This window comes from Bubalus kerabau, chromosome 23 (genome assembly GCF_029407905.1).
Source record: "Bubalus kerabau isolate K-KA32 ecotype Philippines breed swamp buffalo chromosome 23, PCC_UOA_SB_1v2, whole genome shotgun sequence".
Classification (NCBI taxonomy): Eukaryota; Metazoa; Chordata; class Mammalia; order Artiodactyla; family Bovidae; genus Bubalus; species Bubalus kerabau.
Genome location: NC_073646.1, coordinates 40184773 through 40210171, shown reverse-complemented (window position 1 = coordinate 40210171; position 25399 = coordinate 40184773). Strand labels below are relative to the sequence as shown.

General features: G+C 60.0%; 1 protein-coding gene across 2 annotated transcripts in view; it reads right to left on the bottom strand.

The window, feature by feature from the left end:
• Positions 1 to 25399, bottom strand: part of RADIL (Rap associating with DIL domain) — a 56794-nt gene that overhangs the window by 4207 nt on the left and 27188 nt on the right. The window contains exons 3-9 of one of the 2 annotated variants that reach the window (XM_055561401.1): positions 15646 to 15878; positions 13537 to 14169; positions 12357 to 12394; positions 7776 to 7939; positions 4176 to 4288; positions 3376 to 3613; positions 2736 to 2908 (exon numbers count right to left, since the gene is read on the bottom strand). In XM_055561401.1, coding sequence (XP_055417376.1) covers positions 2736 to 2908; positions 3376 to 3613; positions 4176 to 4288; positions 7776 to 7939; positions 12357 to 12394; positions 13537 to 14169; positions 15646 to 15878 — 1592 coding nt within the window. The remainder of the gene's footprint in view (positions 1 to 2735; positions 2909 to 3375; positions 3614 to 4175; positions 4289 to 7775; positions 7940 to 12356; positions 12395 to 13536; positions 14170 to 15645; positions 15879 to 25399) is intronic. The other variant, XM_055561402.1, reaches the window with a different exon arrangement.

The following is a 25399-nucleotide window of genomic DNA, read 5'->3' as shown; positions in this document are numbered from 1 at the left end:
TTTCTGTTCTCTCATTTACAGCATCCGGTCATTATGTTACGGATACTCTGCCTCCTCTTTACGAGAATGTCGACGGTTTTTTAAACAAGCTTCTTCTCCCTAAACAGCCTGTCTCAAGGGTGGCAAACGACGGTGCTGGGCAGTGAGGGACAGCCTGGGGCAGGCCTGCAGGTGGCAAGGAGCGAGCCCATGGGGCTGCCTGCCGCCCAGCAGGAAAGGGCCTGGCGGCCTCACCCCACCCGGTGACGGGCATGTCATGGCGCAAGTGAGGGGGGCGGGCGAGCTGGCATCCTTGTCTCCGGCTGCTGTTGTAGCAAACGAGCTTGAACGTGGCGGCGAGAACAACCCGTCTCGCAGGCAGGGCTAGACCGAGGGTCGGGGGCTGTGTTCCCCGGAGGCTCCAGGGCAGGACCCGCTCCGGCCGAGGGCTGCTCCTGAATCCCGGAGGCCCCTGCGCACCACGGCCCGTCCACTGCCGCCTCCTCTCCTGTCTCTCTGACCCACTCTTCTGCCTCCTTTTTTTCCTTTTATGGAAGTATAGTTGATTTACAGTGCTCTGTTAATTGCTGGTATAGAGTAATTTTATACATACAGAACCATCCACCTGTGACTTTCAGACTCTTCCGTCACGGTTTATTGCAGGGTGCTCAGTGCAGCTCCTTGCGCTGCACGGAGAAGCCCCGTTTCCCTGTTTCGTGTAGAGTCGTTTGCATCTGTTAATCCCAAATGCCTACTTCATCTCTTCTTCCCTTTCCCCTCTGGTGACCATAAGTTAGTTTTCTATGTCTGCAAGCCTGTTTCTGCTTTGTAAATTAAGTTCCTTTACATCTTATTTTAGATTCTGCATACAAGTGATATCGCACGGTATCTTTCTCTTTCTGACTTACCTAGTATGACACTCTCTGGCTGTATCCACGTTGCTGCAAACACCATTATTCCATTCTTTCGAATGGCTCAGTGGTGGCCAGCTGTGCACAGGCGCCGCGCCTGCTCTGCCCGTTCCCATCTGTGGACACTCGGGTCGCTCCCGAGTCTCGGATGTTGTCAACAGTGCTGCTGTGAACACCGTTGCGTGTGTCTTTCTGAATTAGAGTTCTCCAGCACCACAAATCAAATTCATCAATTCTTCAACACTAAACCTTTATGGCCCAACTCTCATATTCATACATGACTACTAGAAAGACCATAGGTTTGACTCTATGGACCTTCAGCTGGCAAAGTGATGTCTTTGCCTTATAATATGCTGTCTAGGTTTGCCATAGCTTTTCTTCCTAAGAGCAAGCATCTTTTAATTTCGTGGCTACAGTCACCATCCACAGTGCTTTCGGAGGCCAAGAAAATCTGCCACTATTTCCACTTTTTGCCCATCTATCTGCCATGAAGGGATGCCATAATCCTAGTTTTTTGAATGGTGAGTTTTAAGCCAACTTTTTTACTCTCCTCTTTCACCTTCAAGAGGCTCTTTAGTTCTTCACTTTCTGCCATTAGAGTGGTATCATCTGTATATCTGAGGTTGTTGGTTATTTCTCCCAGCAATCTTAATTCCAACTTGTGATTCAGCCAGCCTGGCATTTTGCATGATGTCTGCATACAAGCTAAATAAGCAGAGGGACAATATACAGCCTTAACACTCTCCAGTTAATTTCAAACCAGTCTGTTGTTCTATGTCCAGTTCTAACTGTTGCTTCTTGACCTGCTTACAGATTTCTCGGGAGGCAGGTCAGGTGGTCGGTATTGCCATCTCTTTCAGAATTTTCCGGTTCGTTGTGATCCACCCAGTCAAAGGCTTTATATAGCACAGTCAATGAAGCAGATGTTTTTCTGGAATTCCCTCACTTTTTCTATGATCCAACGGATATTGGCAACTCTGGTTCCTTTGCCTTTTCTAAACCCGGCTTGAACATCTGGAAGTTCTCAGTTCACATACTGTTGAAGTCTAGCTTGAAGGATTTTTAATATTACCTCGCTACCATATGGATTTAAGTGCTGAATCAAATGGCAACTCTATTTTTAATTTTTGAGGATTCTCCACCCTGTTCTCCACAGTGGCTGCGCCAGCACAGGGGCTCCCTTTCCTCCACTCCCACACCCGCTTTTCTTAGTTTTGGGCTTTTTAGCAATGGCCATCCCGACAGGTGTGAGGTGATGCCGCTCTGTAGTTCTGATTTGCATTTCGCTAATAATTAGCAACGTCGAGTATTTTTTCACGTGCCTTTTGGCCATCTATATGTCTTTTTTGGAGAACTGTCTATTTAGGTCTTCTGCGTATTTTTGATCAGGCTATTTTTTGATACTGAGCTTTATGACTTGTTTGTAGATTTTGGAAATGAAGCCCTTGTCGGTCACATCGTTTACAAGTATTTTCCCAGGTTTAAGGACTCATAAGCTTAGATGGGGCTACCAGGTGACCGGCGTGACCGCCCCCCTCGGGGTCCTTCACCTCCGCCTGTCAGCAGGGCCCCCGTGCCGCTGCTGTAGGTCAGGGGCGAGACACGGACGTGCTGGGCCGTCACCCCGCCTGCAGGGTAACAGCTGGGGACCAGGGGCTGCAGCTGGAGGAGGGTGCGCAAGGCGCTCCAGGATTCCTGCCTGGAGAATCCCCATGGACAGGAGCCTGGTGGGCTACGGTCCGTGGGGTCCCGAACAGTCGGACAGGCCTGAGGCGCGCTTCGCCTGCACGCAGGGACTTCAAGCTGCTGAGCCTGGAGCGACTACCGCCCCCCAGCCCCTCTCACCTGGATGAGCTGGGCACTGGGCGTGGCCAGCAGGTTGAGCGTGCAGGAAAGCTTCCGGAAGAAGCGCTCCCCCGCCTCTCCGAAACCGGCGCTCCTGATCCACTCCAGGAGCTGCTGCAGGCGGGCGCAGGCCTGGACGCCCCTGGGCCAGTGGAAGCAGCTCAAAGAGGGGCCTGGGGGAGAGATGGAGGGGGGTGATGTGGAGGCCTCGCAGGGCACTCCCAAGGGAGACAAGCCCAGCAGCGCCCCAGGCCTCTGGACAGTCGGGAGACCTTCCATCACTTTCCCAGCTTCCCCACCTGCTTCCAGACCCCTGGGGGAGTCGGGAGGAGAACCCGTGGGCCGGCCCCACTCTCCCAGCCCCATGCCCCAGTGCTGCCTCGGCCAGAGATCCCGAGGCCCTGAGCCTGGGCCAGGTGACGGAGGAGATCTGGGCGCCAGTGAGGCCGGGTCAAAGGTCACGCCAGTTCCCTGAGCCTGTTCCCTCCTCCCAGGGGCCTGGGGCAGAGTGGGGAGAGCAGGAGCCAGGAAAGGCCAGAGGGCCCCCTGCACACGCGGCCGGGGTGCCTGCCTGGGCCCCACGCAGCACGATGGCCTCCCCTGAGGACACGCGCGCCGCCAGGGGTGCGCCCGCCCTCACCCTTGTCCAGCAGCTGGTTGAGCAGCAGCGTGCCGGAGAAGAAGAAGAGGTAGGCCAGCACCTGCGCGGCGACCTCGGGGTGCACGTGCAGCTGCCGCAGCAGGTCCAGGGCAGCCTGGTACACGGCCACCACGCGGCGCAGCTCCTCAGGCAGTGGGGGCCCCGCGCTCCAGCTCTCCCGGCGCTCCGACTGGAACGGGGGGCACTCCAGCAGGGCCGGGAGGCAGACGTACAGGGCCTGGGGGCCAGAGGAAAGCCCTGCCGGCAGAGGCCCCAGGCCCGCCCAGCCACACCACGTGTCAGCCCACAGGAGCCACAGGGGTGCGGAGGCACGGGAGAGCTCCCGCGGAGGCGCAGAGGCAAGGGCGGCGGGGCGGGGTGGGGGCCGAGGCTCAGGAGAGCTCCCGCGGAGGCACAGACAGCACGAGCGGCGGGAGGGCCCACGGCAAAGGGGCCGGGATGGGTGGGGCCACTGTTTCCCAGAGCAGCGAAGCAGAGGGCTCAGGCTACGGGAGGGACAGCGAGCGAGGGGACAGAGGGGCCAGGGCCGGAGGAACAGAGGCTGGGGCTGGGGGGCCGGAGGGTCGGGGGGCCGGAGGGTCAGGGGACAGAGGGCAGGGCCGGGGGGCTGAGGCCAGGGATTTGGGGGATGGAGGGGCCGGGGATGGGGGGGATGGAGGGCCGAGGGCGGGGGAACAGAGGGTGGGGCCGGGGGGCCGGAAGGGCTGAGGGGACGGAGGGGCCAGGGCTGGGGGGCCGGAGGGCCGGCGCTCAGGCCCCAGGCACACTTGGCGCGGTACCTTGGAGACGTAGTAGACGCACTGCTGGAAGGCGTACAGGACAACCTCCTCCAGCACCGCCATGGCCTCCTCGCTGGCCGTGAGGGCGCAGGAGAACAGGGACTCCTTGGAGCCTGTGGGAGAGCGGCACTGTCACGGGGCAGGGGGTGCGGGGCGGGGACGCGGACGGGAACCTTCCGGAACCGCCCGTGGCCTGAATGCTCCGCCCAACGCCTCCTCTTGGGCTTGGAGAAGGAGGTAACCCAACGCCTCCTCTTGGGCTTGGAGAAGGAGGTAACCCAGAGCCACGGGGCGGCCACGTCTCCTGGGCCCCAGCGTCCGCAGGAGCCTGTGAGGGCCGGGCCCAAGCCCCACGCCTCCCGCCCGTGGGCGCTGGGCCGCTGCCAGGGCAGCAGGCGCCGTGAACAGGCCGACTCAGGACTCAGTCAGGACCCAGCACCCGCGACGGCAGATCCGGCCCCCGCCACTTCTCACTGGACCCAAGTCAGAGGGCATGGCCAACACTCCTCCGGAGACCATCATTCGGGATAGCAGTAACGTTTTCCAAGACGAGCCCATGGGGCCCCTGTGCGCCGCTGGCCCCCAGCACCCCGGTCACCCCACAGGAGCTGCACTGCCCCAGCACAGGGCAGAGGCCCCGGGCCCTCGGCACCTCAGGGCTCGGGTCCAGTGGGCAGCAGGCGGGTGGTGGGCAGGGCTTCCAGGCTGGGCAGTGGCCAGGGTGGGGGTTTGAGGGTTCCAGGCAACTCCCCCTGGGAGGGGCTCCGGTAGAGCCAAGAGCCAGACTGGCCATGGGGTCCCCAAAAGCAGAGGCCCCAAAGGGTGGGACCACCTGAGGGGCCTTTCAGACGAGGGTGCACAGTGCCCGGTGCCCTGGGGGCAGAGAAGGCCAGACGGGACCCCACCCCAGTCTGCATGCTCAGCCTGTTTCTCTCTACGAGGACAGGAGGCCACCCGCACGGCTGTCGTCCCATTGAGCACCCTGCGCCGCCTTCTAATTAGCGCACAGCGGGAACCCACGTCTGGCAATCTCCTCTCAGGGCGGGAGGGGCCCAGCAATCAACTTGAGCCCTAAGCTGGGCCCCCGGGAGTACAGGGCTGGGGCCGCCAGTCAAACAGAGAGCAAGCGGTGTGAGTCCATCAGAGACCCGCCCAGCAGACCACGCCATCAAGGGCTCGGGCCCCAAGAACCCACCCGACCAGGAAGCCAGAGGCCTTCAGGGCCCCCCAGGGCCCATCCCAGAGCCTGGCCTGCAAGGTCTCATTTGAGAGCCTCCCTAGTCTTGGGGAGGGCCTGAAACGTCAATACTCTGGCTGCCTGACGCGAAAAGCTGCCTCACTGGAAAAGACCCCGATGCTGGGGGAGACTGAAGGCAGAAGAAGGGGACGACAGAGGATGAGATGGCTGGATGGCATCACCGGCTCGATGCACGTGGGTTTGGGTAGACTCCGGGAGTTGGTAATGGACAGGGAGGCCTGCCGTGCTGCAGGCCATGGGGTCGCAAAGAGTTGGACATGACTGAGCGACTGAACTGAACTGGGCTTCGGGGGAGAAGCCAGTGGGGCGATTTGAGGGCCCCAGAACTGCGTCCTCGGATGCCGCCCGCTAGTCTGAGAAGGCGGACCTACACCCCTGCGTGGGCACCGGGGCTCTGGTGAGAGGACCTGATGGAGAGGCGGGGCCGGGGACCCACAGAGCACGACCCCGGGGCGGCCCCAGCAGATGCCCAGGAACCCCCTGAAGCCCCTCTACCCACAGCGCAGGCTCTGCCGGGGCTTTCGACTAAGCTGACGCCCCCACGAGCCTGTCGGAGGGCCAGGAGCCCTGGCCGCCCCCAGCCGCGTCCTGAGCCCCTGGGCCCTGAGGACACCCCCCACATCTCAGATCTGAGGCAGAGCCTCCAAGCCTCACAGGAGAACTTTAAATGACTAACATAAACACCCCCAGAGGGGCTAACGTTTTATCTGCCCACATGAACAGGCTTTCTGGATAAGAGCTTCAGGCAGAAAAGGGTGTTTGGGGAAGAAAAGCTCTCTCCAGCGCTCAGGACATGACATCCTACCCTAGCGCTCTTCCCACAGACGCTTCCTGCTGGAAGGCAGGCGGCCGGCACGCCCTCAACCTGCCCTCGGCGCCGGGCTGGTAGTGCTTCCCACTTTCTGCAGCCCGCACGCCCCCAAGCCGTGTTTCTGGGGCTCAGGCCCTGCTGTGGCTGCCCCGGTCCCCAGGGTGGGCAGAGACTGGATCCCCTCTCCCAGCGTCAACTGGGCTACACATCTGGGCCTTGAACCAAAAATAACTCCCTCCTGAGAGCAGAGGGAGCGGAGCGCCACCCCCCCGCCCCGCCCCTATGAACGTCAGCCGGACTCAGGATCCCTCTGCAGGACACGATGTCCGAAATGATCGGACAGGAAGGGGCGCCGGTGGGACTCGCCTGTGAACACAGCGCCCAGAGTCTGGGGGTTGGGTGGGGTCGGGGAGCCTGCCTCCAGGCTGGCAGCCTGCAGCAGCCCAGTGGGGCGGGGGAGAGCACCTAGGAGCCGCCAGGCGAGGCGCACAGCGCCCACCCAAGGGGGACACAGGCAGCGCCAGGCCGGCGGCCCGGACGCAGACACTAAGGAGCCGTGGCTTCGCACCACGCGTCCACGCAAGCCCAGAACCCCCTCCCGGCCCCCAGAGCCTCAGCAACCAAGATGGCCACTGGGAAGGAGATGCACCAACCTCCCCAGCCCTGAGGGGGTCCGCCCAGGGCCTGAGCCCCCATGGGCTTGGCTCGGCCAGGCCTCCAGCCCCACAACCGTCTCCACAGCCGGCTCCCTGTGGCCAGCTGAGCACAGAGTGGACTGTGAAGCCTGCCCACGCCCCACGCCCCACACCATCGGCCACCACGAGCCCGTCCTCCAGGAGCTGGGCTGGTTGGCATCGGGTCCAGCAGGGGCATCGGGCCAGCAGGGGCATTGGGCCCAGGGCCTCAGGCCGACTGTGAGCTCGGGGCCACACCCTGGGAAGCAGGACTGGGTCAGTCCCCCGGCACACCGTCCCACTGCCCGGCCTCCTCACAGCCCCGCGCAGCCGGGCCTTGGGGCCGTGCCCCTGGGGAGCCACAGCTCCAGGGAGGCTGGCAGGAGTGAGGGACGTGCGGTCCTGTCCAGGCCGAAACCAAGCTCCTGGGGCCCGGCCCGCACACCCAGCCCTGCCGCGGGTCAGCCCGCCGCCACGTCCTGGGACCCGCCAGGACCTCCAGCCCCATCAGACACACGTCCGCCGAAACCCCGCACGCCTCAGAGCCAGGCTGAACCCCACCTTCCCCGTGAAGCCCTCCCATACGGCCCCCTTGGAGCCCCTTTCTCACTGAGCATCTTCAGCACTTCACACCAGTTTCATCAATTCTCCGACGCACAGTTTCGAGTTTCAGTCTCAGAGTTTCCCATCACACGCTCGTCTCTCTCGTGGGAAGCGCGCCTCTCGCTGAAACTCTGCTGCGTGTAGGAGGGGCCGTGGCTGGCAGAGGGCAGTGCCCGGGGAGGGACGTGCGGCGCGGCGCGGCCCCGCAGCAGAGCCCAGCGGGGCTGCGTGGCGGGGGCCGGCACACAGCTCACCTGTGACGTCCAGCTCCTCCTCCAGGCTCTGCATGTAGAGCGGGCACCTCTGCTGGACGAAGTAGAGCAGCTCCACCGAGTTGGACATCCAGAAGAGGATGTGCTGCAGGTCGGGGGCCAGGCCAGCCAGGGAGAAGCTGGCCGTGGACGGCGGCTCGGGGCTGCTGGACAGAGAGACCCAGGGTCACCAGGAGGCTGGCCCCCACCCCCCAGGGCCGCCACACCCCGCCAGCGCCCCACGTCGGGCTGGGCGGTTAGACTGAGACCCCTAATGGCGAGAGGCGCGTCGCCCACAAACCTCAGGGGAGGAGTGCCTGTGGCCCCAGAGCAAAGGCCTCTGGTGGATTCGCCATCTTCACACCTTCTCTCAGAATTAGGTCACATGGGGAGGGGGGCTGCAACTGATCAGACAAGCAGCAGGGGTCACCCCTGGTTTTAAGGAGCCAGAGAGGAGCGCCGTGTTCTCAGCTAATGGCAGAACTAACAGGAAACAATGACATAACTGCTCGGAGGTGGACAGACAGGGCCGACTAAGCGAGGCGGACAGGGAAGACGGTGGGGGGTCAATGGTCGGGAGGCGGGGTCACGGGTGTCACTGGAAGATTTAACCTTCAGGAAGCACCACTGGCTCCAGGTCGCCGACACGCGGCTCAGCTCGGGCAGAGGCACTCGTGTCCCCTGGGAGCCAACGCAGGCGGGGCCCCCAGGCAGGGAGCAGGGTCCCATCACTCTCCTGGGGGCCGGTCCCCCAGGCGGAGGGACCCAGCACCTCTCCCTTCCCCAGGGACACTGTGGACCGTGGGGCCCCCTGCCTCCACGTCAGGCGGCTTCCGTCCATCTCAGGCCCTTCCTCCCGCATCTCCAGAGCCAGGACCTGGGGTCTGGGTCGCCGGCGCTGTGACCGATGCTCCCGTGCTGTCCTCACCAGCCCTCGTGGCCCCTCGTGTAAACGGCAGCCCCGTGTCTCTCTCTGGCTCCTCCCCTGCAGCAAGCCCAGCTGGGAGATGTGTGTCCCAAGAGCATCCTACACTGGGTCCCTGACCACACCTGCCGAGGCTCCCACAGGCGAGCAGGGATCCACGGACAAGCAAAACAAGCCCCCCAGAGGTACACTGGATCTGTCATGGGTGACCGCAGCTGTGCCTCTCACTGGTGGGATTCCAGGGGCAAGGCAGGCGCTGTGGACATCGTGCAAAGACAGGGCCAACCCCGGCTCTTCGTCCTGCCTGGGGGGCTTCCAGGAACCCAGAGCAGCTCGCAGACTCCGGCTGTCATGGTGACCGTCATACTGGGGGTGCTGGGGGTCAGACCACAGGCCCGGCCAGGAAGCGTCAGGAGGGCTGGGTCCCCTCTGAGCAGCTGGGCCCGGGGCACCCTTTCCCACTCCACCTCTCCTTGTTTTTCCTGCTGATCTTGCTTCTGCCCCGCCCTCCTCGCTGGTCTGAGTCACGCACACGTCTGTGCGCAGGCATGGAGAGTGCCGTGTCGTCGTTGCTGTTCAGCTGCACAGGGCCGTGTCCAGGGACTGCAGCACACCAGGCCTCCCTGCCCTTCACCATCTCCCGGACTTTGCTCAAACTCATGTCCCTCGAGTCGGTGATGCCATCCAACCATCTCCTCCTCTGTCGGCCCCTTCTCCTCCCGCCTTCAGTCTTTCTCAGGTCTTTTCCAGTGAATTGGCTCTTCACAGCAGGTGGCCAAAGTACTGGAGCTTCAGCTTCAGTCCTTCTAGTGAGTATTCAGGATTGATCTCCTTTATGATTGACTAGTTTGATCTTGCAATCCAAGAGACTCTCAAGGGTCTTCAACACCACAGTTCAAAAGCATCAATTCTTTGATGCTCAGCCTTCTTTATGGTTCAACTCTCACATCCATTCGTGACTACTGGAAAACCATAGCATTGACTACATAGACCTTTATGTCACTAAAAAAGATTAATCTGTGTGTGCAGCCAAAGCTGCTTCAGTCATGTCCTACTCTGTGTGACCTTATGGACTGTAGCCCGCCAGGCTCCTCTGTCCATGGGATTCTCCAGGCAAGAGTACTGGATGGAGTGGGTAGCCATGCCGTCCTCCAGGGGAGCTTCCTGACCCAGGGATTGAACCCATGTCTCTTGTGTCTCCTGCACTGGCAGGCGGGTTCTTCACCACTAGAGCCGCCTGGGAAGCCCATTAATCTGCTTGTCAGAACCCAATTCTGTTTTGTTTCCACATGTATCGCCCTTCTCAATCTCACCCAGAACGCAGTGGGACAGACATGCCTCCACATAGGAACAATCCACCAGCTAAGCCATGGCCACCAGCGGGGCTCTGGTGTTGGGTCCTGGTGTGGTCGGCACTGAGGTCTGTGCCCCCGGCCAGCCCAGGAGGCGCTCTGGGGCCCCAAGGAGGCGCTGCAGCCTGGCCCACCGTCCAGGAGAGCCTGAGGGGGGCCAGGGCCAGAAAGGCACTGGCCACGGAGCAGAGACCGACCAGTGGGGTCAGACCAACAGAGAGGAGACCGCTCACAGAACGGAAAGGCGACCGAGGGATGGGCGAGAGAATTTACAAACCGCATACCCGCTGAATGGGATGGGTCTCCAGTACACACAAGGAACTCGTACAGTTCAAAAGCAAAAACCCTAATAACCCGATTACAGACGAGCTGAAGGTGTGAACAGGTATGTCTCCAAACAGACCGACAGCGGGAGCAGGAAAAGTCCTCAGCTTCCCTGATCACCAGGGAGACGCAGGTCAGACCACAGGGCGCAGCCACCTCACACCTTCCAGGTGTTGCAGTGGGAAGACAAGAGATGGGACCTCCGGGGGCCCAGCGGTCATGAACCTGCCCTGCAGGGCAGGGCACACGGGTTCTATCCCTGGTCAGGGAACTAACCCCCACCTGCTGCAGAACCACTGAGCCCGCACACAACCAGGGCGTCCGTGCGCCTCAACCAAAGATCCCGCCAGATGCAACGAAGACCCCGCATGCAGCAACTGAGCCCTGATGCAGCCAAACACATAAATCAGTACTTTTTTTAAAAAGACCCGACCCAGTGGGTGTCACAGAGCACGTGGAGAAACCGAACTCTTGTGCACCGCTGGTGGGGATGCAAACTGGCGCAGCCGCTGTGGGACACAGCACGGAGGTTCCTCAAAAAAATAAACCAGAGCTTCCTTATGGCCCAGCAATCCCACGTCCAGGCCAGTGCTGCTTGGATGCCCACAAGCCCCACGGGGATTCTGTTCATCTCAGCCCAGCGGGAGCCTCGCTGCTCAGCCCCCGGCTCCCAGCTCCATCCCTCTAGGCCCCAACAACGATGTAGGAAGGAGGGGCGATGATGCTTCCTCCTGCTCCACTTACAGGACCTACCGCAGGTGGGCAGTACCCCGCAAGCATGACAGCATGCGTGTGCTTTATAAATGGACCCTCCTCACTCGACATCTTCACACGAACAGTTCAGGTCAGTCCCTCAGTCAGGTCTTTGCAACCCCATGAACTGCGGCACGCCAGGCCTCCCTGTCCATCACCAACTCCCAGAGCTTGCTCAAACTCATGTCCATCGCGTCAGTGATGCCGTCCAACCATCTCATCCTCTGCCGTCCCCTTCTCCTCCCGCCTTCAATCTTTTCCAGCATCTGAGTCTTTTCTAATGAGTCAGTTCTTCGAATCAAGTGGCCAAAATATTGGAGCTTCAGCCTCAGCATCAGTCCTTCCAGTGAACATTCAGGACCGATTTCCTTTAGGATGGACTGGTTGGATCTCCTTGCAGTCCAAGGGACTCTCAAGAGTTTTCTCCAACACCACTGTTCAAAAGTATTGATTCTTCGGCGCTCAGCTTTCTTTATAGTCGAACTCTCACATCCATACATGACCACTGGAAAAACCATAGCTTTGACTAAACGGACCTTTGTCAGCAAAGTGATGTCTCTGCCTTTTAATATGCTGTCTAGGTTGTCACGTGAATGCGGATGAGGCAAACCCCTGTGGACCGCAGTGGGACTTGTGGCCTCAGGAGCCCCGCACCCCTGACGTGCGGTGACCACACGCAGCCTCTGCTGTCCCCACTCGTCACGTTCCTCCAGGGGACGGGCGGCCATGGCTTAGGCGCGTTTGCGAAGGCAGTTCCCTGCAGTGTCTGCTCATCTTTACCGCTAATGCCAAATGGTTTACCCAAGTCCTCCAGCATCAAGTAAGAGTAGATACAGTGCTTCTGGCTGGAGAGCCAAGACCGGCTGCCCGATCTAGACCCCAGAGGTGTCCATTTCCCCGAAGAAGCCGGTTCACATTAACACAGTCATTACGGGAGCGAGTGAGGAGACAGCTTCCGAGAGGGTCGCGCCCACTCTGTGTCACACACTCCCCCAACACACAGTTCTGCAGGTGGTGACTGCGGACATGGAGAGAGCCCCCCAGAAACAGAAAGACGCTTTAGGATGGACCAGCTGGATCTCCTTGCAGTCCAAGGGACTCTCAAGAGTCTTCTCCAACACCACAGTTCATGGAAGCACAGAGCAGGCCCCAGTGGGGGTGGAGGGAGCTGGGTCTGAGCCCCTCGGGGAACCAGGGGCGGGGGGAGCACAATGACGGGGCCATACTTACAGGTGCGCCTGCTTCTCTGCCAGCTCTTTGGTTTTCTCCTACAATCAGAAATGGAGAAAGCAAGATGAGACGAACGGGCCAGCACGGCTGTGACGGTCAGACCACCACCGACTGCAGCTCCGCCCACGTGCGCACACGGCCTCCCTGATGGGCGCCCTGAACCCGGTGACCTGCTCTGAGCCACACAGGAACCTGTCTTCCCATCCCAGCACAGAAGGAACATTTCACATCCAGCTCTCTTACATAACAACCAGCCAGGCAGGGAAGAGGAAAGATAGGTCAAACGTTTGACAAGTTTCAGAATAAGGATTCCAGCAACTCCCTGATGGTGAAGCTTCATAAGCACACCTTTAAAAGCCAGTCCCCAGGAACAACGAGCAGGTGCATGTGGGTTTGAGTTTCTACAAATACAATTCAATGTGCCCACAGGGACTCAGGCCTAGCCAACGTTTTCTGTCCTTTTTAATCAAGAAATCATTCTTGGGGCTCTCCTGGAAGTCCAGTGGATAGGGCCCCTCACTTCCATGGCAGAGGGGCTCGTGTTCTGATCCCTGGTCTGGGAACTAAGATCCCACATGCCTTGGGGACGGCCACACATACATACGAATAAAAAAGGAAATCACTCCTGCTTTAGCCAAGGTGGCCCAGCGTGCCCTAACGGACTCCCGCTCAGGCTCTCTCAGTCGCTCCCGGCGCCTGAGCTGAGGAGACTCGTGAGCGCCGGGTGGCGGCAGGGTGGGGGACTGCTGATGCCCCCAAATGAACAAACAAGCAAAGGAGCCTCGGGGACTGGAGACAGACCCGTGCGAGACTTCTCACACCCTCAGGGAAGCAGCTCAGGATCACCCAGCCCGGGACCCGAGGAGAGGTGGTCCACCACCTTCACAAGCCTGCTCCTCGCCCGCCCGGGGGCGGGGGCCCAGGGCTGGTCCTACGAGCTTGGGGGGGAAGCCGAGGGTCATGCTCGGGCTCAGGAGACGTGGTTCTCTGCCCCGGTGCTCTCAGCTGTGACATGGGACACCTGCGCTGTCGGGGTGCTGTGAGAATGAAATCCAGCAGCAGCAGATGACTACACCCAGTGTCTGACAGAGGGCAGACTCAGGAAAGGAGGGTCACTTGTGGGATTCGGGGCCTCTGAGCACCTGGCCCCTCCACCACACGGCCCGGCCCCACCACTGACCCAGACGGTCTCGCGGATCAGCCGGGCTATCTTGAGCAGCAGCTGCCCAAAGGAGCCCGGCTCGAGGCGGGTGGCCGAGTGCTGGATGCAGAGGCAAAGGAGGAAGGCGGGGGTCAGCTTGTGGTCATCACCATCCGGCTCGACCAGCGTCATGATCCGCTGCAGCAGCGTGTCCTCCACGTCGGGCTCGAACTCCAGCTGCAGCGGCCGGGGCCGGGGCAGGGCGGGCCGGGCGGGGGCAGGGGCACCGCGGGCCCGGAGCAGGGCGCCGCATAGCCGGCAGCTCTGTGGCGCGGTCCGGAGGCGGGCCAGGGCCTGGGTGGGCAGCGGCTGGGCCTGCGCCGGGTCCTTGAACAGCAGCAGGTAGTAGAGGCCCAGGGACAGCAGGTCACCGTGCCGCAGCACCACCGGGCGGGCCCCCACCTCCGTGAAGTTGACGGCGACGGGCGCCCCGGGCAGCGGCTCCAGCACCAGCTGGGCCCCCGCCGGGCCCTGGCCCGAGGGCTGGCGCCGGCGCAGGGCGCAGTGCAGGGGCAGGATGTCGGGGGCCGAGAGGCTGATGCTGGGCTTGCTGGACGGGGTCCTCTGGCCCACCGTGTGCAGCTCCCGGTTGAGCACGTACACCAGGCTGTCCTGAAACGCAGACGCCAGAGCTCAGGGACTGGCCGCCACGCCGGCAACTCCATCCCCGGCAGCTAAGCTGTCCGGGCCGCCTACCCTGGAGCGCATCCTGACCCGCGGCCTGCCCCCAGCCTGCCCACCCTGGGCGTCCACCCCGACTCCCAGACTCCAGGGGCGACTCCAATGGAAATGTGGGAGGTGGCCCTGCACACACTCGAGGTCATGGGAGGCGGGGGTGTCGGCCCATGGGAACCACTCCCTGGACCCGCCAACCCCCCCACCCCGGGGAAGTGGCAGGTCCCCCCCAAAGCCAGGCAGGCAGCGGCCTAAGCAACAGGTGGGTGGGGCCCAGGATCAGATGAGCCCCGGCTGGGGTCAGTCAGTGAGGAGCTGAGGGACCCCCCCCAGGCCCTGCTGCCTCCTACTGTAACCTGCACCAGAGAATGTTCTGGAAGCAGAGAACAGGGACGCCTCTACTCTCCTCCAGAGTCCAGGACCGACCAAGGCCACCGCAGCCCCCGGCCCCAGCTAAGGCCAACTGGGGGTGTACACCTGAGAGCCCCCAGCCCCCTGACCCCCAGGTCCATCTGAGAGCCCTGCGCCCGCCCCCCCAGTCCATCTGAGAGCCCTGCGCCCGCCCCCCGGTCCATCTGAGAGCCTCCTGCCTCCTGACCCCCAGGTCCACCTGAGAGCCCTGCGCCCGCCCCCACCCCCCCGGTCTATCTGAGAGCCCTGCGCCCGCCCCCCTGGTCCATCTGAGAGCCTCCTGCCCCCCGACCCCCCGGTCCATCTGAGAGCCCCCCCGGTTCATCTGAGAGCCCTGTGGCCACCCCCCGGTCCATCTGAGAGCCTCCTGCCCCCCGACCCCCAGGTCCATGTTAGAGGCCTGCCCCCACCCCGGTCCATCTGAGAGCCCTGCACCCACCCCACTGGTCCATCTGAGAGCCTCCTGCCTCCTGACCCCCAGGTCCACCTGAGAGCCCTGCGCCCGCCCCCACCCCCCCGGTCTATCTGAGAGCCCTGCGCCCACCCCCCTGGTCCATCTGAGAGCCTCCTGCCCCCTGACCCCCAGGTCCATCTTAGAGGCCCGCCCACACCCCAGTCCATCTGAGAGTCCTGCACCCACCCCACTGGTCCATCTGAGAGCTCCCCCGGTCCATCTGAGAGCCTCCTGCCTCCCGACCCCCAGGTCCATCTGAGAGCCCTGTGCCCTCCCCACCGGTCCGAGAGCCCCCCCGACCCATCTGAGAGCCTCCTGCCCCCCAACCCCCTGGTCCATCTGAGAGCCCAGCCCCCTCAGTCCATCTGAGAGCCCCTGCCCCGGTCCATCTGAGAGCCCTGCGCCCACCCCCCTGGTCCATCTGAGAGCCTCCTGTCCCCCGACCCCCTGGTCCATCTGAGAGCCCGGCCCCCTCAGTCCATCTGAGAGCCTCCTGCTCCCCAACCCCCAGGTCCATCTGAGAGCCCCCACCCCAGTGAGGGGCTCACGTGCTGCTGGCTGTAGCCCTGCAGGAGCAGCAGGTGGGGTGACTCGTAGAGGGAGCAGCGCATGGCGTCCCGGCCAGGCTCCTCAGGGTCCCGGGTGGAAGCCGAGCTCAGGCTGGTCTCGCTGACTGTGCGGCGCAGCCGCGGTGGAGGAGGGCTCCGGGTGCCCCCTGCGGCCGGGGCTGGGGTTCCCTTGGCACGGCTCCGCTGCAGCCTCCGGGCTTGGGCGTTTATCCCTGAAAAGCAGCCGTGTGGGGTGAGCAGGGCCCGGGCTCCAGTTCCAGGCTCAGGCCACAGGAGCCACTCCTCATGCCGGTCACTGCTCCATCCAGCGGGCCTGCAAGGAGCCGCAGGACTCTGCCCACTGACCACTTCCTGGAAGGCTGGGCACCTTGGAGGCTCCCCCAAGAGCCAGGCAGCCCAGCCATCTTAAACCCCAAACACCCCCCAGGAGCCTGGCGGCACACTGCAGTCAACCCCCTGAGGGATGCCAAGCCCACCTCCGAGCCCAGCCCGTCCACCCGTCCCACCCTGGCACCCCACATGAGCGTGTGCACGCTGGTTAGATGAGAACCGCTCATCCACTCCACGTTCCACAAGGAGGAAGCCGCCAACTCGCCACGGCACCCCAGCCCACCGCCCGGAGCACAGCCGTGCCTTCCCAGGCCGCCTCCAGCACGGCAGGTCAGAGGTGTGCTCTGCCCACTTGTGCACACACCAACACACCCCAGGAAAGCCTTGAACAGACCTCTACGGGTGGGAAGCGCTCTTTCACACTAAAGCCACACGAAAGCTGAGAAGCTACCCAGAACTGGTCTTCCGTCACAGCCGCATCCCCGGCTGGCCAGGGCTTCCACTCTGAGCCCTCCAAGAGCCCTCCGCAGCCGCTGTCTGCAGCGTCCTGCCCACGACCACTCCAAACAGAAGCAGACACCTCCGGGGGGAAGGGAGGGGGCAAGCGGGGCCAAGGGCGTGGCCTTACCAGGAGCAGGCAGCCAAGCGGGGACCAGGAGCAGGCAGCCAAGCGGGAGGGAGATGGACCTGCTTCCAGCAGGAGAGGGAAGTCGGCTCCTCTGCAGCCCACAGGGGGCCGGGGCTGCGGGAGGGAGGCTGCTCGCTCAGCCCGCTCAGCCCGCCGCAGTGCGAGTGTCTGCCGGACCGCCGCTGCCGCAGAGCCGGGCCAGAGAGCCAGGGGAGGGGCGCGGTGGGGGCAGGAGCCAGGCATGGAGGAGGCAGCCCCCTCAGCCCTGTGTCCCGGCTGGGGCATCGCCGCCGGAGCCCCGGGCCCCCCTCCCTCCATAGCGGATGCGCCCAGAACTGCCTTCCAGAAGCCTGGGCTCCCAGACAGCAACAGAGCCCAGAGGGTCACCCTTCCCTCTCAGATGAGGACGAGGCCTGGGCGCCCGGGGCCAGGGTCCCCTGGGATGCAGGGGACAGGCGTGGGTGCCAGCTCCCAGCCACCCGGACCCTCAGCTGGGGTCCCACCCCCGCAGATGACCCCTCTCCGGCCACAGCAGGGCCTCTCACCCGCCCGCGCTCAGAATGGCCTGGAGTGTGGAACAGCGCCGCCCTCCCAGGGCTCCTCCGCGGGCCCCCGAGGGGAAGGGCCAGGGCTGTCGGTGGGGAAGGCAGGGGCAACTAGAGGCCAGGGCCGCTGGACCGCCGACACAGCACGGCCAGCGCGCAGAGCCGACACGAACGCTGCACACCCCACAGGGGCACAGCCAGGACGACCCTCGCATGCGGACACCAAGCAAGGACGGGCACTGGGCGCCTGCGAGCTCCACGGGGACCGTTCACCCGGCAGGACGGAGCCACTGCCACTGGCCGGGGCGGCAGGCCCCAGGCTGCACCGGCGGCGTGCAGAAAGGCCGAAGGGGGCGGCGCGAGGGTGGGAGACCCTGTTCCCACGGCAGCCACACAGGAAGCGCCCTGCACGTCCCCAGAGCTGGATCCATGTGCACGCAAAGCTGCTTGCAAAAGCAGACAGAGAGGCACACAGCAGGTTCTAGAACTAGCCAGCTCACAGGTCGGGGGATGGAGCCCGGGGGCCTACCAGGACACGTGGAACATCACACGTGCACACACGAGGACACGCTTCATAGGCAGCTGTGTGTGCCGTCTACTCACTCATAAAAACTAAATAAACAAGATTTTTTAAATGTCCAGGTTGGAAGGGAGGTACCCAGGTGTCAAGTACATTATTGTCTATCCTTTATATTTGAAAACTTTCTTAAAGTAAAAATCATAAACACCACGCGGTCCCCTCCCGTGTGAGGACTCTGCAGCTGCCCCGAGGTAGGGGGATCACCGGGCAGCCACTCGCTCCGAGGAGGTCGTGGCTTCCGGGGCTGATGCTCGCATCCCAGTGCCGCACAAAACCAGGGCGGCTCTGCCCAGCTGAGCGGACCCTCCTCGCTGAGCCTGGGACGGGGACGCGTCCCCGTAGAGTGGGAGGCAGGACGCGGGGACAGCATTGCTCCTGGACGGGGTGTCTCTGAAGGGGAAGGGGGCCGAGCCTGTGGGAGGGTCCCTGACTGACAGAGGGGCGGCGTGTCCTCCAAGCACGAGGCTTGCGGCTCAGGGAAGGAGCAGGCTCTCCTCTCACCGCAGCACTGCAGGGCGGGACCCGAGTCTCCCATCCGACGCTCCGGGGCAGGCAGCACGGGCCGGGGGGGACACCCCAGCACACGGAGGTTCCTGTGCTGGCCCAGGCATCCCCGTCCTCTCTGCCGGGAGAGAGCAGAGGACCCTGGGCGCGGGGGAAGGGACGCCTGCTGGAAGCAGCTGTGGTCAAGGCTTCAGAGCAGCCCTGGAAAGAACAACAAGGCTCTTCCTGCCTGTCGGGACATTCCGGACAGCAAACAGGCTGCAGGTCTGACCCCGGGCCCGTGTGGGCATCTCTCCCAGGAGCCGGAGGGTCTGAAACAAGACACGCAGCTCGGAGAAGCCTCTGTGGTCACCCCCACCACCGGGGCTGGGGCAGGACTCGCACTGACTGTGGCAGGGGCTGACGAGGCCAACGGGCCTGTGCGGGCGAGTTCTGCTGCAACAGGGCTGACTGAGCCGACTTCAGGGCCCGAGCGACAGCTGGGGGTGCGCTGCTAAAACAGACGGCCATGGCCGTGGCGAAGTCCCGAGTCAGACCTGCCTTCAACACGCCCTCTGGACTGGAATGCTGTTTCCAGGTCAGCAAAGGCTGCATGATGAAGCTCCACGGCAACCAAGCAACCCATGAGCTTAACCTGAAACTTTTTTTGTACCTGAAACGTATAACAACAGAGACCTCAGGATTGTCCGGAGAGCGCCTGCCTCCTACACGGCTGGCCTTATTCCAAGCACTTTGCATGTAATTCCGTTTCGCTCTCGTATTATAATAAACGCTACAAAGGGACTGCAGTGAGATAAGAATATGCCACCTGGCTTTCCAGGCTCACTCTTCCCACGGGCAAACACAGTTCTGAACAGAAGTGTATGTGCAGGCCCGCCTCCCCATGAGGAGCACACCAGCAGGCCCGCCGGCCACGTCGTTCACGCCGCACTGGGGTCCTAACCGGAACAGTCACATCGAAACACACATGGGCGGCGGGAGGGCTGGAAAGGGGAAGCTGTAGTTATTTTACAGACGATGTGACTCTGTACAGAGAAAATGCAAAGCAATCTATGGGCAAACTATTAGAAGTGAGAAATGAACTTACTCAGCAAGGGGACTAGACACCGGAAGTAAAGAAATGCAACGCTGTTTTTAAACACTAGAAACAAAGTGAAAGGGGCATGTCGTTACAAATGACACCATTTACAATGGCGTCAGGAAGTATGAAAAGACTAAGGAATAAACCTTCAGAAGCCTCGCAAAACCGTCACTGAAAACCACGAAGTGCTGTTGACAGAAATGAAAGAAACCGAAGCGAAGAAACACCACATGCAGGAGAGGAAAGGGAACAGCCAGCGCCCTGCACGCTGCCGGGCGGCGGGGGCCAACCAGCAAGCAGCTGGAAGACACTGTGGGGCTGCATCTCCACCACTGACCGTCGATGCCACTCCGAGGTGGACGGGACAGGGACATGCACAGCAGAACCACTGCAAACGGGCCCAAGCCGGAGACTTTACTCATCTCCACCAGCAGCAGGATGACCAAGTCAACTGTGCTACAATACACCGAAATGATAAAACAGAAGGCCAACTGACATGGGCAGGTACTAAACACCACTGGAATGCACTTTAAGTGTTAACGTTGCTATGTCAATTTTATTTCCATTTTTTAGATCAGGCTTTAAAGACCCTCATGTGGAAAGGCAAGACCAGAAAGCTCACCAAAGAGAATGAGGGGAATATCCTTATGACCCCGGAGACAAGGAAGGATTTCTTACACAAAACTGAACCAGAAAAACACTGACCATAAAGGAGAGAATGAACAAATCCAACCACGTTAACAGTCTTACTCATCAAAAGACGCTGGAAGTAGAATTCAGAACACCAACTCACGGACCTGGAGGAAATAATTACAACACGTATCGCCGGTAAAGACTAGAAACTGGAATAAAGGACGCCCACAAATCAACCCAGGCTTCCCTGATGCTCAATTGGCAAAGAATCCGCCTGCAATGCAGGAGACCCTGGTTCGATTCCTGGGTCGGGAAAAAATCCGCCAGCAATGTAGGAGCCCTGGGTTCAATCCCTGTGTTGTGAAGATCCCCTGGAGAAGGGAACGGCTACCCTACTCCAGTATTCTGGCCTGGAGAATTCCATGGACTGTACAGTCCATGGGGTCGTGAAGAGTCAGACATAACAACCAACTTCCACTTTTCACATTTCACAAATCAATAAGGAAAAGATCAGACAACAGAAAACGCAGACGAGCAGACCACGCACTTGAGGCTGCCAGTGGAGTGGTGAACCGGAAGCTGGCCTCACCACGTAGAGCGAAAGTACGCACACTCAGCGTCCAGCCAGTCCCAGCCAGGCGCGCACCGCAGAGGGGCCGCACACGTGGAGACCAGGATGCTCGCAGCAGCGTGGCTCCCAGACTCGTTCGTGGGGAGACAGGCCATGGCCGGGAGCAGCCTGACGGAGGAGACATAAATCCACCCGCACAACTCAAAACAAGCCAAGCCACACTGTCGCGGGCAGAAACACACGGGCGATGATGCTACGAGGAGAACCGAGAAGACGGCCCTTACAAAATCACGACGGCGGCTCCTTCCGAGGGGCAGGGAGAGGGTGGTGCTCAGGGCGGCCCCGGGAGACAGCAAGCCGAGTCCATGTGCCCGCCTCAGCCTTGGGACTGACCTACGGGCCCACACAGGGTGCCTCCAACAGCCCCATACCCAACCAAAGCCTCAGGACCTGCCGCCGTACCCATCTGGGTGGAGGATACCCAGAGGACACGGCAGGCACCAGAGCCCCACGTCCATCCCACCGAGGGCCCTGTCCCCTGCAAGCGGCCACAGGCTACAGTAACCCAAGTTCCAACCAGCATCGAGGACGCGTCCTACACCAGCCACTCTGGCAGTCAGATGCTGCCAGCCCTGCGGTTCCATCTCTCCTCAGCCCCGTTCCCAGCACGAATCCTCGCCCGCCACCCAAGGAGCTGACAGATGTCCGCCTTCCCACCAGCGGCCCAGGGCAAGTCCCGGGCAAGATGCAGATGTCCTGCGCCTCCCCGCCTCCTCTCCAGGGCTGGGCGGAGAGCCAAGGACACCTCCAGGGGCCGCGGCCCGCCCCCTCCTGCCGCACTCCAGCTGGACAACTTATTTCTGAAGCTGGGTCATGGGCGCACAGACAGGTCACTGCGTTACCCCGGATCTAGTCCTCTGCTCAGAGTATTTCAAAATAAAGATGAGGAAAGCGACGAGAGGCGGGCACAGACTATCAAGCACAGATGGCCTGTGTACAGTGTAAAACCCACTCCACCTCACAAATACTAAAGGAAACACAAACCAGCATCATGAGTGCGTCCCCTGTCTAGTCGGCAGACACTCTTTAAGGACAGAGCCACGTGAGAGAGAAGGTGAAGCGACACGGCACGCGCAGAAACTGCCCGTGGGGGCGTCACCTGGCGCCGGTCCTCACCAAGGTCAAAACCAACCAGGGGCACGGTGCCAACCACGTCCTGTTAGACACGCACAGGCCTGCAGTTAAAAACGCCTCCAGCTCTCCACGACGAATCCCACCTTTAAGTTCCTATCCTCCAGAAATAATCAGAAAGGAATCAAAGATGCTTACATAAGCGTTACAGAGAAAAGTGGGAAATATTCTGAAGCTTCACCAAGGACGCAGTCACGCAGCCCACGCCCCACTAAGCACTAAATACGACGTTCACAGTGTAAGTACACGGAGTTAAAAAAAAGGTAAAGAGCTCTGTACACAGGTTGATTCGAATTACGTAAGAAAATAAACTTGATAGTAAGAAAAGAAGGAAAGGCACCAAAATGCTAAAAGCAATTCTCTTTTGGAGGTAATTTCACAGATGATTTTTACTCTCTGTATACTTTTTATTTTCCAAATTTTCAACAATAAAAACGTTTTAAAGTACCGAGGAGGGGCTACCCTGGTGGCTCAGTGGTAAAGAATCCACCTGCCAGTGCAGGAGACACGGGTTCGAACCCTGGTCCGGGAAGATCCCACCTGCCGCGGAGCAGCTCAGCCCGAGCACCACGACACCGAGCCTGCGCTCTGAGCCTGGGAGCCGCAACGAAGGAAAAGCCCGAACAGCGATGAAGAACAGATTAATCAAATTTTAGAACTTTTAAAAAAAAAAAAAAAAAAAGAACATCCTTAAAGTACCGAGGAGTATTATCTCCGTGGTAAAACCTAGACCTTCTCCTACTAATTAGGGCCTTAATCAGGAAGAGCAGCGTCTGCAGGAGGGCTAATAACCTAATTAAGATAATGGGTAACTGAGCAGATCAAATGCTTCGGCCACTTGTCAGCCCATCACAGATGGAGACGGGCCTCCCAGAGCCGTACCAGAGACAGATCAGCGTGGCAGAGGCCGGATTTTTCTGTAGCTGAAACCGAAGGCCCCATTGGATTCCCCAGAGACCCTGGTAAACACAGCACCCGCCCAGCCGCGCGCCAGGCCTCGACGACCCACGGGAGGGGCTCATCCACCGGTGGCGCTCAGCTGGGGACGGGCCCTCCTGGCCGAGCTCAGCACCGGCTCTGCTGCTCCACAGGGAGAGGCCTCCTTACCCCGGAGGCCACGCCTCCAGATGCCCGCACAGCTGCCCACGTGCACACAAGCCGGAAAACAGGCAGGGAAACCACTGTGAAAATCGAGCGAGCAGACAAAACAGAGAAGCTAGGAGAGAACAGATCACGGGAAGACAGCGGCCCAGGAGGCACCGAGCCCGGGTAAGGGCACGCCTGGCAGGGGCGATCCGAGGACTGGGGTGGTCCTTCAGAGGACGTGGGTTTTTAGGGTGAAATGCCCATTAAAAGTCGCTAAACACAGTAGAGATCAAAAATGCATAAAGGGCCAAAATACGCAAACGGAAAATTTTAATAACCTTCATAAAATAAGAGAACATGGACTTTATAAACAAATACGATAACTGATCCTGGAATAGGCAGTGGCAACCCTCTCCAGTATTCTCACCTGGAAAACCGCATGAACAGAGGAGCCTGGTGGGCTGAGTGCACGGGGTCGCAGAGAGGGGCACCACTGAGGGACCGACACACGGCGCAGGATGGCCGACTCAGCATCGTCTCTACATTAAAACAAATCTGACACAAAGGACGCAGACACACGCTGAGTCTGTGGCACGAGGCTGGGAGAGACGCTGTGTTTCCAGGGGAGAAGGCCGGGGTTAAGTCCAAAGGCGCGAGAATCACACGTCATAGTGTCTCCCGGAGGGGGAGTTAGAGGACGAGGAATAGAGGCCTCCGAAATGCTAGGAAAGAAAGTATTTTCATCTAAAACTCTATACCCAGCTACACTGTTAATCAAGCATTAAGGCAGAATAAAGATCTTTTAAGCAACTTCACTTCCCATGGACACTCTCAGGAGGCCACTGGAGAAGCCAGTCCACCAAAGTCAGGCGTAAACCTAGAACCAGGAAGAAGGGGACGGGAGGTGGGGCCGGGGGGAGGGGGTCCCCTCTGCAGAGACACCAAGGAGGGGCGGCTGAGAGCGGGCTGGACAGCAGCCGCTCCCAACTGGATAAAACCCACACATATCTGAGCATCTTGAGAAGAGATACTGGCAGAGGACCGAGGAATACTGAGTGAGTGAAAAGTACCGAGGAAAAAGGGCAAACAAATAACGATGACAGCAGTTAATTTCAAAGAAAATAGAAGCTGGACAAGAAGAGAAGGTCCTCAGCTGTAAAACGCTGTCTCTGGTCCTAAGAATGTAACACCGATTACAAACCTAAACAAACTTATTTAGATTCATGAGCAGACAGGGCCGAGGGGCTGATACTTTAAATGAGCGAGGGTGAACAGAGAGAAATTCTCGTCCAGCCGTAGTGGGACACGTGTGTCACCGTAAGCCGTGAGGTTAAATGCCAACAAGGACCAGAGTTCACAACTGAACCTGGTTCCCTCTGGGCAGGGCCAACTGGGAAGCGGGGAAGGCGAGGGCAGGGACCGGCTGTTTTGGCTTCCGTGCTTTGCTTTGTTGATTTTAATTAGTGATGAGAAAGTATCGCTTTGCATGCTCACGGATGTAACTAGTAAAAACAAGCTTTTAAATGTACATGCTTTTCTACCTAATGAACGAAGGAATGAATGAATGCACACACATATGGTATTTATTTCATCAATTCTGAGACACACTTTCACATCTCTGAACGCACCCTGCGTGCACACGGGAAGTCCCAGGCGGCAGCTATCATGTGAGAACTGGCTGTTTGTTCCTGGGGGGCCAGATTGTGCAATATTCCAGTCACTTAAGAACCACCTGAAGAATGGATGAGTTCTGGTTGTTGGGCACAAACTGGCAGAATTTTGTGCCACGGCCGAGAGACAATCCCAGAATAACAGTGAAGTCCTCTTAAGAAGAGTGGCCTCAGCGATGCTTTTTGTTTCTTTTTATTTTTATTTATTTATTTTTGGCTGTGCTGGGTATTCCTTGCTGCACGGGTTTTGCTCCAGTTGTGAAAGGGAGAGCTACTCTGTCGTCTTGGTGCTCAGGCTTCTCGTTGCAGTGGCTTCTCTTGTTGGGGCGCACGGGCTCGGGGCACACGGGCTTCACTGCTGGGGCGCACGGGCTCGGGGCACACGGGCTTCACTGCTGGGGCGCACGGGCTCGGGGCACACGGGCTTCACTGCTGGGGCGCACGGGCTCGGGGCACACGGGCTTCACTGCTGGGGCGCACGGGCTCAGCTGCCCCACCACACGTGGGATCCTCCTGGACCAGGGATCAAACCCATGTCTCTGGCAGAGGGATTCTTTACCACTGAGCCACCCAGTGAAGCCCAGCAACGTTCCTGAGGCCCAGAAAAGGGCACCTGAGCACAAATAAATAATAATATAAGGCACTGTGTCCTTGTTGACCTTGTAGTATTTTCTACGTTAGTGGTAAGGAGGTACTGGTGTTCTTACAATCAATAACGTCTTTTATGTGAAATACAGTACATACAGGAATACCTACTGCAAAATTTTTCTTAAATGATTCATTAGTAAAAAAAAAAAAAAAAAAAAAATTGAAATATACACAATGTTCTGACCATACCATGGAGTATTCCATAGACCCTAAAATGAATGAATTAAAATGATATCAGATGACATGCGGAGATTTTCAAAAGGAAT